General features: G+C 35.6%; 1 protein-coding gene and 1 pseudogene across 2 annotated transcripts in view; both read left to right on the forward strand.

Moving 5' to 3' along the window:
* UGGT2 (UDP-glucose glycoprotein glucosyltransferase 2) overlaps positions 1-15,135 on the forward strand; it is a 246,456-nt gene that overhangs the window by 104,749 nt on the left and 126,572 nt on the right. For both annotated transcript variants that reach the window (XM_012458621.2, XM_012458622.2), the window contains exons 13-15: positions 6,065-6,184; positions 7,378-7,463; positions 8,314-8,449. In XM_012458621.2, the coding sequence (XP_012314044.1) occupies positions 6,065-6,184; positions 7,378-7,463; positions 8,314-8,449 (342 nt within the window). The remainder of the gene's footprint in view (positions 1-6,064; positions 6,185-7,377; positions 7,464-8,313; positions 8,450-15,135) is intronic.
* Positions 11,967-13,547, forward strand: LOC105721553 (elongation factor 1-alpha 1-like; annotated as a pseudogene).

Below are 15,135 nucleotides of genomic sequence, written 5' to 3' on the forward strand. Positions count from 1 at the left end.
CAGAAAAGAACCTTATGAGTAGCAACAGCCTGCACCCAGGTACCACCTGATTTGTGTAAGAATCCTATCTAGATTCTTTTTTTTTTTTCCTGTCTAGATTCTTAAGCTTGCATTTTCCACTCTCACTAGATTTCTATTTTGTTTCATTTTTTTACCCTTTTGGCCTATTGCAACTTTTCTGGAAACTAATCTACCTGTTTACCAGGTGCAAATAACTTGTAAAAAATGATATTCAGCTGTACCATAGCCTGGTGGACACAAACTTTAGGCCTGCCTGAGATCTTTTCCTGTAATTCATCCTCTTTCAAGATTGATAATTAACAATGGGAACATAGTATTTTGACTTTTTAAAACATTTTCTTGAATCTAGGGCAGGAAAAAAAAAATACCAGTCATGGTTATTATGATAGCAACTTGTCCTACCCAGTGAAGGATAAGTGCTATACTGAGTAAACAAAACAAAATAGTTCACATTTCTTGAGTAATTCAGTGATTCGTTCTTTATACCCTCTGCTTTCTTTTAAGACATCAGGCACAGACAACTGTTATACATTACAAGTTTAGTGTCCCTTATCCAAAATGCTTGGGACCGGAAGTATTTCAGATTTCAGAATTTTTTGGATTTTGGAATATTTGCATATATGTGTTGATGAAGAGTCAAATTCTGTAAAATATTTGGAGAGATTTATTCTCAGTCAAATATCAGTGACCAGTGGCCTGTGACACAGCCCTCAGGAGATCCTAAGAACATGTGCCCAAGGTGGTCAGGCTACAACTTGAGTTAATACATTTTAGGGAGACGTAAGACATCAATTGATACATGTAAGATGTACATTGGTTTGGTACATCTGGAAAGGCCGGAAAACTGGAAGCAGGGGCCTTCCAGGTTATAGGCGGATTCAAAGATTTTCTAGTTGGTAGTTGGCTGAGTTGTTTTCTAGAATCAGTAGAAAGGATTGTCTGGGTTAGGATAAGGGGTAGTAGAGACCAAAGTTTTGTCCTGCGGATGAAGCCCTTGGGTGGCAGGCTTCAGAGAGAATAGATTATAAATGTTTCAAATCAGAGTCTGTTCTGTCAGTTGTAAGGTCTGTTTTAATGTTAATGCTAGTCAGCTGTGTCTGAATTCCAAAAGGGAGGAGGGAATAATGAGGCATGTCTGATTGTTGTGGGGCTTAGAATTTTATTTTTGGTTTACATACATAATGAGATATCTTGGAAAAGGGCCCCAAGTCTAAACGTGAAAGTTATTTATGTTTCATGTATTCCTTATACCCATAATCTGAAGGTAATTTTAGATAATCTTTTTAAAAATTGTGTGTATGAAGCTAAGTTTGTGTACTTGATACATCAGAAAACAAAGATATCGGATGTGGAATTTTCTACTTGCAGCATCATGTGGGCACTCAAAAAGTTTCATATTTTGAAATGTTTTGGATTTTCAGATTAGGGATGCTCTACCTATAGTATATTCGACTTATCTCTGAAGCATTTCCTTTTGAGCATCATGCTTAGGGACTCTCACAAACACTAAAAGTTCTTTTTAACTATTGTAACTATTTTATTTTAGATAATAAAATAATCAGCACATGGCCCCTGGCAGTCTTATCTTCAAACTGACCTCTTTATTCTTTAAGCGCTACCCGCTTCTGACAAGGTGTCGTATAGATCATCTTGACTCCTTTTTTCTCCAAATGTGGAACTGCCTATTCACCAAGTTTTGTTTGGTAGAAAATAGTGCTAACAACCAAAATCTGGGCATTAGATGTGCACTTCATATTGTCTCAATAAAATATTCAGGTAGAATTCAGAGTGATGAAGGCAGAGCAAGAAAAAAATTTCTTCTTTTAAAAGCGCATGTATTCATGTTGGTAGTTCTAATTAACCTCTACCTTTATTTTCATCTCTTTAAACCAGTTTCCCCCTTTTCCTTTAGTTTCAACGTGCCTTGTTACATATTATATTAATAATGTGTTCAAATTACCGTTTTGGTCCTCCCTCCTGCATTCTCACCAAAGTTAAAAGGCTCTTCTTCTTTTGTAACTCTTAGTGCTAGTGCCCTGGTATTGCATTCAAAGTATGCAGGTTCTGACTGTCCCCCTCATCAGCATCATTTGCCCTTCAACTCTTTGAAAAGAAAAAGACATTGCAAAATTTTTCTAAAGGAATACTAAAGTATGTATTGCACACATACAGTTTCATAAACTTAGACAGTAGCATAAAGGGAACAAAGACAGATTCAAGGTTTTCTGGATTTAAACAAAACTCTCCTTTTGCTTTGCGCTTTGATGGTAACAGTGTCATCATTTATCTTCTATCACAGCCAGCTTTAGTGTTGAAATTTCATATACCATGTGTTCATTCACTATTGTAGCAGTCAACTTTTTAAAAGCCAATTTAAAATGTCAGAAAATATGCCCAAAGTAATGTTAAGAATCATAATCATAGATCTTTAAAATTTTAAAAACTTAAAGGATAATAATTTTTTAGGTACATATTGTCATAACATTGTCTCATTCAGTAAGAGTCATTCTATAAAAGACATCAAGACATTTGGATCATAGCATGTTTTCATTATGGTTTTTATATAGTTGTCTTACATGTAGATACCCTCCCATACATATTTACTGTTAAATTATAGACATTCTTGATCAGTCTCTAGGGGTTTGCATTTCCACATGAGCATTGATAATTTACTAGGTTTTAGCTGCAAAGAGTAGGCTTGGTGACAATAATATAGTTTTAAAGTGAATTAATACATGTCAGCCTCCTAATCTCATACGCTATGATATTCATATTATCTCCATAGAAGGGAAAATCCCCACAAACTCACTTTTTTCTTGTGACTTGGTAAATAGGTTTCAATAAGATCATAGAAATAGAATATAATTGGCCTTCCATATCCAAGGGTTCCACATTCCTGGATTCAACTAACCATGGAATGAAAATATTCAAAAATAATAATAAAATAAACAATAAAAATAATACAAATTTTTAAACAATATAGTATATTTACATAACATTTACTGTATGGTATTAAGTATTGTACGTAATCTAGAGATGATTTAAGATATATGGGAGGATGTGAGGAGGTTCTATGCAAATACTATGCCATTTTATATAAGAGGCTTGTATATTCTTAGATTTTGGTATCCTCTCTGAGTACTGGAACCAGTCCCCCGACAGATACTAGGGGATGGGTATGTTTTGCCAAAATCTTATCACACTGACCAGGGATAATGCTTTTGTCTTTGACCCCAGCAAAGCCTGGGGCTATCATATCTTTTGTTGTTGGTTTTTCATTTGCTTTTTCTTGTGGCTTTTTGGAGATGGCCTTCACCAAGTGCTAGAGCATTACTTCTCAAACTATTCATAGTAAGAGAATAGTATTTTCCCCCAACCTTTTGCCAATCAATATGTTGGCCTACTCCTGTGACTAATATTTATCTTTTTTTTTTGAGACGGGGTCTCACTCTGTTGCCCAGGCTGTAGTGTAGTGGTGTTATCTTGGCTCACCACAACCTCTGCCTCCCGGGTTCGAGCAATTCTCCTGCCTCAGCCTTCTGAGTAGCTGTGACTATAGGCAAGCACCACCATGCCCAGCTAATTTTTGTATTTTTAATAGAGACACGGTTTCACTATGTTGGCCAGTCTGGTCTCAAACTCCTGACCTCATGATCCGCCCACCTCAGTCTCCCAAAGTGTTGTAATACATATCTTGTGCTACATGTGGCACACCATAGGAGTTTGGTAAACCCCAAGCTGTCCTGTACCATGTCCAGTGAGTTGAGATCATTGATCATGTGCTCAGATGTCATGGCCATGTCCAATTACTACAAGTTGTTGAACGCTTAATCTCAATTTCTATACTTAGAAGTTATTAACAGTCTACAGACCACGAGTTTAGTTGCACTGTAGTTGAGAGTCTCATTTTGTCTGTTTAGGCACACCTGCTTTTAGTCAGGAAAAGTAGCACTGCTTGAAGGCTCTGTATAATTCCCAGCTCCATTGGGAATGGGAGTTCTGATTGCCCTTTCCAAAAGAACTGCTGAATTCTCACCCTCAGCCTTCTTTCAGTCTAGACAAGGCCTGTTTCCTCTTTGGGGCTAGACTTCTCTGCACCTATATCTTCCTTTCTCTTTTTTCCTCTGATTGACTAAACTCATTTACTTACCTTCAGATTCATTAATTCTTCTATCTGCTCAAATATGTGTTAAGCTCCTCTCATTAATTTTTTATTTCAATTATTATATTTTTAAATTCCAGTATTTTGTGTTTTTTTAATAATTTTTATGTTTGTTGATTTGTCTTCATGCCTTCCTTTAGTTATTTAAACATCGTTCCTTTTAGCTATTTGAACATGCACCCTAAATTCCTCTGTATTATTCATTCATCTGTTTGTGTCTCTTAATTTTGTCACATTTTCTCTAAAGCCACTGCCTCTGACTTAATTCAGTCCACAATAAACTCATATCTGGATTATCTAGATTACTGTAGAAACCTTCTAATTTTTTCAAGTATTATTTTCTCCAGTCTTTCTCTCCTTTCCTCCTGGATTTTTAGTTACCTATATGCTAGACCTTTTTCATATATTTCTAATCTCTCTCACACTTTGTTTGGTCTTTTTTTTCTTCGTATTTTAGTTACTGTATATTCTATTAATCTGTTATGCAGTTTACTAATCCCTGTCTCTTCTGTGTCCAGTCTGCAATTAAACCCACCCAGTAAGTTGTTAGAGTTGTTAATTACAAATATTGTATTTGAAAATTATTATTTCTTTGATTCTTTTTTAAATAGATTTTAGTTCTGTCAAAATTTTTCTTTTTATAAATTGTTGTGCTTTTTTAAAAAATATAGTGATGATAATTATTTAAAGTCCTTGCCTAAGTAATCTTCAGGGTTTTTTATTGTTTTTTTTTTTTTTCTCTTGGATTTCAATATTTGGTCCTTTTTCTTTTTTCTTACATGACTTTTTTGTTTTATAAGAGCCAGAAATTGATGAAAAGCTGTAGAAGTAGAAAGTTAAGATTTGTTCTGGCAGCCTGAGTGCCAGGTGCTCACTTGCTTCCGTTGAGGCTTGTTTTTAGTCTTTATGAATGCTCTTATATTTTTGTATCTTCATTCTAGGATCTGGCCTCAAATTTGAGAACTGGTTCTCAAATGAAAGTCCACAGTGCATAGTACTTGAACTTCAGTCTCTGTCTTCCCAATACTATGTTATGGCTGTGGTTTCAATCTGTCCATTTCTCTTGACTTCTGGCTTTTGTAGAGGTGTTATCATATATATGTGCAGGTTAGGAGTCAGCAAATGACTTGAAAGAAGTTTGTATGGAGATTTTTCTGGTTTCCTGCAGTTTCCTTCTCTCCTACACTCTCACCCCGCATCCTGCTCTCTAATCTCAATGCTTTGGCAGCCCATGCTTTGACTTCTGTTTTCCAACTCAGTATTCCTGCAGGATGCAATTTGGGGACCCTAGGGATGAAGTTTAGGTCAATGTGGAGCTTGCTGTTTATGCTTCCTGCTTTCAAGGACCATAATGCCTCACTTCTTGATTGGTGGTTGCTTCTAAACAGCAGTTTATATGTTTTCTCCAGCTTGTATAGTGGATTAGAACTTGATTTTTAAGATGTTGGCTTTGTAATTTAACTTGTAAGCCGTTTTATTTTCCTTATGTCCAAGTCTTTAAATTTAGAGGGGAGGTGGAGAGGGCCTTATTTACTGCTGATTATATATCTTAATTATAAGATAAATATTCATCTCTCTTAAGTGGTTTATGTAGAGTAATTTTCATACAATTTTATGTTGCAATATGAAAAACATGAGTGAAAGGAATTAATTGTTTTTGAGAGAAGGCTTAATGTAAAAGACTACACAAGTATAAAATTGTTGCACATAATATAATTTCTTAATTTAGAGAATATTAAACTAGCTTCTATATTTAATCAGAAATATAGAAAATTCTATGTATATTTTTATTTGTCACTTGATATAGTAAAAATCTGGCTTTGAAAATGATTTCAGTGTTATCTTAATAGAGCTTTCACCAATGTCTGGATTCTCTTCTAGTGGATTAATGACTTGGAAAATGATGATTTATATATTACTTGGCCTACAAGTTGCCATGAACTTCTGAAGCCAGTATTTCCTGAAAGTATACCTTCCATAAGGCGCAATTTTCATAATTTGGTGAGTTTTATATTTTGATTATGGATCTTATAAAGATATCAACATTTTTTGGATTATCCTGTCAGTGAATAGGCATCTGAGTTATAAGGAAATAAGTATTTGCCTGATGCAGCAGGCTTAGGTGGCATGGCTGACTGGGTGTCAACAACTAGCAATGTCACTGTATTAGTTTGTTCTCGTGCTGCTAAGAAAGACATAGCCAAGACTGGGTAATTTATAAAGGAAAGTGGTTTAATTGACTCCCCAGCATGACTGGGAGGCCTCAGAAAACTTAAGTCATGGCAGAAGGAGAAGCAAACATGCTTCTTCACATGATGGCAGGAAGGTGATAAAGAGAACTCACTCATATCACAAGAACAGCATGAGGGTAACTGCCTCCATGATTTAACTACCTCCCACCTGGTCCATCCTGTGACACATGCAGATTATGGGAACTACAATTCAAGATGAGATTTGGGTGGGCACACAGCCAAACCATATCAGTCACATGTTCTGTCTCTTACTCGTCAGCCCTTATGTCATTTTATAGTAACAGTATTAATGTTATTTTTACATTTTTCTCAAAAGAATTTATGAGAGAACTTTTTCTTCTTTCTCTATTATAAAGATCTGATGATTAAAGTGTAGTAATTTCAGGGAAAGATACATAAATACCACTTTGTCATCTATGCATATAATTTTATTATCCCCATAATATCTAAGCATTTATATTGGAACTTTGAAAGGCGGAGAAAATACCTAGGGCTTTTTTTTTCCACATAGGAAATTAATAAGATATTTTTTGCAGCAGTCTTGATAAAGCAGTTGTGTTAATGCTATTTTTTTTTCAGTCAAAATTCAAGTTCTGTTTCCTTTTGAAAAAATTTATCACAGAAAATCCAATGAACATTTAGAATAAGGTATTTCAATTCAGGTAAAAGAAAATATACTGGGCTTCCAAAAAGAAGATGAGTAGCCTGATGTTAAATTTCGTGTATAATTATATTTGGATGTGCAGCTTTTAGAAATCCTTCATAAATTGTGAAATATTTTATATGTGTGTGTATACATATATATATTCCTTAGAATTACTAGAATTTTTAAAAAATTATACATTGAATTTCATACTTTCAGTCACAAAAATTAGTCTAAACTTGAATTTCATGAAGATTCTAAGGTGTTGAAATAGTGATTATACACTATCTTTCTTTTAGGTTCTGTTTATTGATCCAGCCCAAGAATATTCCTCGGATTTTATAAAACTTGCTGATCTTTTATATTATCATAAAGTTCCTCTTAGGTAATTGTCATTTTATAGCATTAAATTGTCAACTAAAGGAAATTCAGTGTTGTTCATATTGTGTTACACAGAGTATTAATAGGGCATTCAAATATTCAAAGCAATGGTTAGCTCTAGGTCCTGACATAACATAGCTGCATGTTGTGAAGTATTAAATACCTTTATGATAGACTCTGTTTATCGAATCTTTCTGGTAATTTTGTTTATTACCTTCCTGAGAGAATAATCTGTCACTCTGAAAACTTATAGAAAGGTCCATTTTCCTATGCTTGCATTCCTAGCACTTTGGGAGGCCTAGGTGGGTGGATCATGAGGTCACAGGTTCAAGACCAACCTGGCCAATATGGTGAAACCTGGTCTCTACTAAAAATACAAAAATTAGCCAAGCGTAGTGGCACACACTTATAGTCCCAGCTACCTGGGAGGCTGAGATGGGAGAATCACTTGAACCTGGGAAGCAGAGGTTGCAGCAAGCTGAGATTGTGGCACTGCACTCCAGCCTGGGCAACAGAGCAAGACTCTGTCTCCAAAAAAAAAAAAAAAAAAAGTACATTTACCTTTTCTGCACAGAACAAAAGAACATGGTCATTTGATAATGTTACCACCAAAGGGAGAGTTTGATATTATCTTAGAATCTTATCTTAGATTTCTACTGCAGGAATCCAGTAGCAATGTGGATTTTGGCGAATAAGCATTACAATCAAAATTTTGAAGTACTAGAATTAGTCTTTTCCCGTCTATTAATACATTCTGTCCATCTATATATTGTAGTCTAATAATGTTTCTACATAATGGTTTATTGTAATTTAAGAGATAATTGTAACAGTCGTTACTCATTTTCTTTTTCCAGAATTGGTTTTGTGTTCATTCTTAATACAGATGATGAAGTTGATGGAGCAAATGATGCCGGAGTTGCTCTTTGGCGAGCTTTCAACTATATTGCAGAAGAATATGATATATCAGAAGCATTTGCTTCTATAGTACATGTGAGTTTATCCACTAAATATGATTTCTTTAGAATGTATAATTTTTGCATTGCTATATTTATTATGATTTCTTTAGAATGTATAACTTTTGCATCATATTTATTGTAACATTTCAAAGTTTATAACCTGTCATAGAGATTAATACAGATGATGAATTTGTTTTCTGTAACTCCCTGCTGAAGTACATAATATTATCCTCACATTACAAATTAGGCAACTGAGGTTCTGCCAAAATATTTGAATTTACTAAGGTTTACTCAGCCAATAAAGGGATTTAAATTGTATATGTAAGTTTAGAGGAAAACACATTAATAGAAAATGATTATTTAGGGAAGAATTCGTGAACTAGGCTTTGAATAAAGAGATCATTGCAGGCTGGGCACAGTGGCTTATGCCTGTAATCCCAGCATTTCAGGAGGCTGAGGCAGAAGGATTGCTTGAGACCAGGAGTGCTAGACTAGCCTGGGCAACACAGTGAGACCCTGGCTCTACCAAAAACAAAAGCCAGGTGCAGTGGCATATGCCTATAGTCCTAGTTACTCAGGAGGTTGAAGTGGGAGGATCATTTGGGCCCAGAAGGTCAAAGCTGCAATGAGCCAAGATCGAGACACTGCACTCCTGCCCAGGCTCTCTCTCATGGGGGGTGAAAAAAATCATTGCAGAGCTAAATATTCTGAATTACAAAGTATATAGACACTTCCTAGAGAGTTTCAAAGAAGGGGGAAGTCACTTATTGACAGCATACTGTGAAAGAGGTAATATTGATAGAGTCTGACAAAGAGATTGTATAAGAGATGTTAGAAATTGGTAAGAACCTGATTAAGGAAGAACAAGAGATAGTAAGATTCTTTCATAATTGAGGTTTTGAAATTCTGTTGTAGCTCATTGTAGAAATATATATGTATTAAAGAGCTATATTATTATTACAAAATATCAAGCCGTAACTTACAAAATAACTTCTATCATTTTTTATATTCATTGGGCTTTAGCTTGTCAATCAATATTTTAACGAGAAATGACTCTTCTTCTAACTGAGAAAGGAATTTCCAAAGTAGTGCAAATTTCCTACCATACTTCTGTAGCTCCCAGGAAAATCATTAAATACCTTATTAATTCATTAAACTAGAGTATAGAAACTACACTTCAGTGATTTGGGGGCTATAGTTTGCTCTGTAAAATACTGCCATGGAATATATGGCAATATTAAGTCTCAGCTTATTATTTTGCTAATTTACTGGTGTCAGAGTTTATAAAGGACTTAGTCAATTTTAGATTCACCCATTTTATTGTAAAGGATCATTATGATATTCAGAACTTATAAACCTAAAGATATTCAGAAATTATCTTTACCTAAGTTGTCTTAATTATCAGTATTGAATCTGTTTTATAAGTGTTTTGTATAAGACATTAATTTACATGTGATAGCATAATCTACAGTGTTCAGCACAATGCTATTAATATATATAATCTCTTAGAAAAACAAATTGTATTTGAAACCATAGGGTTTAATACAAAGCAGCATAAAAGTAAGTGTTAAATATGTGGCGCAGCCTGTAAGTCGTGCTAAACAATTAGAATGAGAGGGAGAAGGAGAAATAATTTAAAGAAGATACAGTTTTTAGGAAAATAGATGAATTATAAACTCTTTTTAAAGTGTTTCTCTGTTTTCAGTGAGCTAATTGCTTTATCTCAATTAAGTAATTTGAAGATATTTAGTACTATAGAGTAGAGAAGAGGGATATAAGACCAAAATAAAATATATGAAAGTTATTGAAATGTGGTAATAAACAGCAAATAGTAAAAGTTAATCCAACCATATCGGTGGCCATATTAAATATGAGTAAATTAAACTTTAGCATACTAAAAGAAAATATAGCAAAAGACAGAAAATTATACAAAAGGTAACTATTTCACAAATGAAATCTAAATTGGCCATAAAATATTAGGGGAAATGAGCTTTAAGAAAAAGTAGTAAAATGTATATAGCTTCAAATTCTACAATACAAAACTTGATAGCCAGGGAGATAAATGGACAGCTCTACTGTAATGGTAGGTTATTTCAACATTTCTATATATAAGATTTTAACAATACAGTTCACAAGATTAATTTTAAAGGCAAATATAAAATCCATCAATCAGAATGAGATAATTTTGCAATCAAAACAGAAGAGGAAAATATGTCTTTTAGTTAGAAAAGAAGGACTTAAAAATACTGATTAACCATTCAGAAGTGAGTAACTCATTTTTAAAAAGTAGATGAAAAGCAGTAAAATAAGAATACACATTAATGAACTAGGAAATGAAAATATAATTATAGGATCAAGAATATCAAAGTTGATATTCTGAAAAGACAAATAAAATTTACAAACCATATAGAGATTAGGTTCCAGATGAGCACACCAGTAATAGGAGATAGAAACTTCCAGCTTCTTAAGGCCTGGCTCAGAGAGTGGTACATCATTACTTTCAGATTATTCCATTATATTCAGTTTACCAAACTTTCACAGATTCAGATTCATATACCCACCTCTCAATGGAAGGAGTGTTGAAGAATTTGGAGACTATATTTTAAAACTAGTACAGCAAATTCTACCAAATATTCAAATATTTAAAGAAACAATAATTTCAATCTTCAAAATCTTTTAGAGAATAGAAAAAGAGGAAACATTTTCTAAATCAGTCTTTGAATCTAGTATAATCTGATGTCAAAGCCTGACAAAAAGAGAAAAGGAAAAATTATAGGCTGCTCTTTGTTGGGAATATGTATGCCAAAGTCCTAAATAAAATGTTAACAAAAGAAATCTAGCAGGTATATAAAAAATAAACTGTCATGACAAGGTGAGATTATCTAATGAATGAAAAGAAAGTATTTGAAAATTTGAGGAATTTCTAAATACAATTCACCATGTTAATATATTATCATTCAAGAAGATGCATAAGAAACATTTTAAAAAATTCAAAGCTTTTTTATGATTAAAAACTCATAAAGAAACAAATAGTTTAGCAAACTATTATATAGAGAAATTTTATTAATTGATGACAGGACATCTTAGCAGTAAAATGACAGAAAGCATTGTTTTTAAAATTGGAAAAAGATAAAGTTCCCACTGTCAACACTTCAAGTATTATCCTCAAGTTCCAGTCAGTGCAATAAGATAAGTAAAGGAAATACTCATTTAAAATATTAAACAAATTATTATTTAAGATTCTAGGGTTGCCTACAGAGGAGACTCGAAAGAATCCATTGATTGTTAGATTTGATAAAGGAGGTTAGTAAAGTAACTGGATATGTGATCAGTATACTAAAATCAGTTGCTTTTCTCTCTTCTAACAACAAATACTTATTTACTTTTATCATCAGTTATATTAAGTGTCTACTATATACCACACACTGTTTTAGGTGCTTGGATAAATTAATAACATATATAGGCAACAATTCCTTATCCTCATGAAAGTACTTTCTATAATGATTCCCACATTTAAAATGACAAGAACAAATAAAAGATACTTAGGAATAATGGAGAGCGGGGTGGAAGGTCTGTTTTGTGGAGAAAATTTTGAATTATAGCCATTAAAATTTACCTAAATGGCTTTTTCGCAACGGGTTTGCCGCCAGAACATAGGTGTCGTGAAAACTACCGCTAAAAGCCAAAATGGGAAAGGAAAAGATTCATATCAACATTGTCGTAATTGGACACGTAGATTCGGGCAAGTCCACCACTACTGGCCATCTAATCTACAAATGTGGTGGCATCGACAAAAGAACCATTGAAAAATTTGAAAAGGAGGCTACTGAGATGGGAAAGGGCTCCTTCAAGTATGCCTGGGTCTTGGATAAACTGAAAGCTGAGCGTGAACGTGGTATCACCATTGATATCTCCTTGTGGAAATTCGAGACCAGCAAGTACTATGTGACTATCATTGATGCCCCAGGACACAGAGACTTCATCAAAAACGTGATTACAGGGACATCTCAGGCTGACTGTGCTGTCCTGATTGTCGCTGCTGGTGTTGGTGACTTTAAAGCTGGTATCTCCAAGAATGGGCAGACCTGAGAGCATGCCCTCCTGGCTTACACACTAGGTGTGAAACAACTAATTGTTGGTGTTAACAAAATGGATTCCACTGAGCCACCATACAGCCAGAAGAGATATGAGGAAATCGTTAAGGAAGTCAGCACTTACATTAAGAAAATTGGCTACAACCCCAACACAGTAGCATTTGTGCCAATTTCTGGTTGGAATGGTGACAACATGCTGGAGCCAAGTGCTAACATGCCTTGGTTCAAGGGTTGGAAAGTCACCCGTAAGGATGGCAGTGCCAGTGGGACCACGCTGCTTGAGGCTCTGGACTGCATCCTACCACCAACTCGTCCAACTGATAAGCCCTTGTGCCTGCCTCTCCAGGATGTCTATAAAATTGGTGGTATTGGTACTGTTCCTGTTGGCCGAGTGGAGACTGGTGTTCTCAAACCTGGTATGGTGGTCATGTTTGCTCCAGTCAATGTTACAACTGAAGTGAAATCTGTTGAAATGCACCATGAAGCTTTGAGTGAAGCTCTTCCTGGGGACAATGTGGGCTTCAACGTCAAGAATGAGTCTGTCATGGATATTCGTCGTGGCAACGTTGCTGGTGACAGCAAGAATGACCCACCAATGGAAGCAGCTGGCTTCACTGCTCAGGTGATTGTCCTGAACGATCCAGGCCAAATCAGTGCTGGCTATGCCCCTGTACTGGATTGCCACATAGCTCACATTGCATGCAAGTTTGCTGAGCTGAAGGAAAAGATTGATCGCCGTTCTGGTAAAAAGCTGGAAGATGGCCCTAAATTCTTGAAGTCTTGTGATGCTGCCATCGTTGATATGGTTCCTGGCAAGCCCATGTGTGTTGAGAGCTTCTCAGACTATCCACCTCTCAGTTGCTTTGCTGTTTGTGATATGAGACAGACAGTTGCCGTGGGTGTCATCAAAGCAGTGGACAAGAAGGCTGCTGGAGCTGGCAAGGTCACCAAGTCTGCCCAGAAAGCTCAGAAGGCTAAATGAATATTATCCCTAATACCTGCCACCTCAGTCTTAATCACTGGTGGAGGAAGAATGGTCTCAGAGCTGTTCGTTTCAATTGGCCATTTAAGTTTACTAGTAAAGGACTCGTTAATGATAACAATGCATCGTAAAACCTTCAGAAGTAAAGGAGAATGTTTTGTGGACCACTTTTTTTTTCTTCTTTTCGTGTGGCAGTTTTAAGTTATTAGTTTTTAAAATCAGTACTTTTTTTTTTTTATTGCATTTTAGGTTTTGGAGTACATGTGAAAAACGTGCAAGATTGTTGCATAGGTGCATACGTGGCATTGTGATTTGCTGCCTTCCTCCCCTTCACCTATATGTGGCATTTCTCCCCATGCTATCTCTCCCCAACTCCCCACCCACTGCTGTCCCCCCTCCCCCGCCAACAGACCCCAGTGTATAGTGCTCCCCTCCCTGTGTCCATGTGTTCCCATTATTCAACACCCGTCTATAAGTGAGAACATGCGATGTTTGATTTTGTGTTCTTGTGTCAGTTTGCTGAGAATGATGGTTTCCAGGTTCATCCATGTCCCTACAAAGGACACGAACTCATCGTTTTTGATGGCTGCATAATATTCCATGGTGTATATGTGCCACATTTTTCCTGTCCAGTCTATCATCGATGGGCATTTGGGTTGGTTCCAGGTCTTTGCTATTGTAAACTGTGCTGCAATGAACATTCGTGTGCATGTGTCCTTATAGTAGAACGATTTATAATCCTTTGGATATATACCCAGTAATGGGATTGCTGGGTCAAATGGAATTTCTATTTCTAGGTCCTTGAGGAATCACCACACTGTCTTTCACAATGGTTGAACTAATTTACACTCCCACCAACAGTGTAAAAGTGTTCCTATTTCTCCACATCCTCTCCAGCATCTGTTGTCTCCAGATTTTTTAATGATCATCATTCTAACTGGCGTGAGATGGTATCTCAATGTAGTTTTGATTTGCATTTCTCTAATGACCAGTGATGGTGAGCATTTTTTCATGTGCTTGTTGGCCTCATGTATGTCGTCTTTTGTAAAGTATCTATTCATATCCTTCACCCATTTTTGAATGGGCTTGTTTGTTTTTTTCTTGTAAATCTGTTTTAGTTCGTCGTAAATTCTGGATATCAGCCCTTTGTCAGATGGGTAAACTGCAAAAATGTTTTTCCCATTCTGTTGGTTTCCGATTCACTCTATTGACTGTTTCTTTCGCCGTGCAGAAGCTGTGGAGTTTGATTAGGTCCCATTTGTCTATTTTGGCTTTTGTTGCCAATGCTTTTCGTGTTTTGGTCATGAAGTCCTTGCCTACGCCTATGCCCTGAATGGTTTTGCATACGTTTTCTTCTAGGGTTTTTATGGTGTTAGGTCTTATGTTTAAGTCTTTAATCCATCGGGAGTTAATTTTAGTGTAAGGAGTCAGGAAGGGGTCCAGTTTCTGCTTTCTGCATATGGCTAGCCAGTTTTCCCAACACCACTTATTGAACAGGGAATCCTTTCCCCATTGCTTGTTTTTATCAGGTTTGTCAAAGATCGGATGGTTGTAGATATGTTGTGTTGCCTCCGACACCTCTGTTCTGTTCCATTGGTCTATATCTCTGTTTTGGTACCAGTACCATGCTGTTTTGATGACTGT

This window comes from Aotus nancymaae, unplaced genomic scaffold, assembly GCF_030222135.1.
Source record: "Aotus nancymaae isolate 86718 unplaced genomic scaffold, 86718_ANA_hifiasm-v0.15.2.pri h1tg000048l, whole genome shotgun sequence".
NCBI lineage: Eukaryota > Metazoa > Chordata > Mammalia > Primates > Aotidae > Aotus > Aotus nancymaae.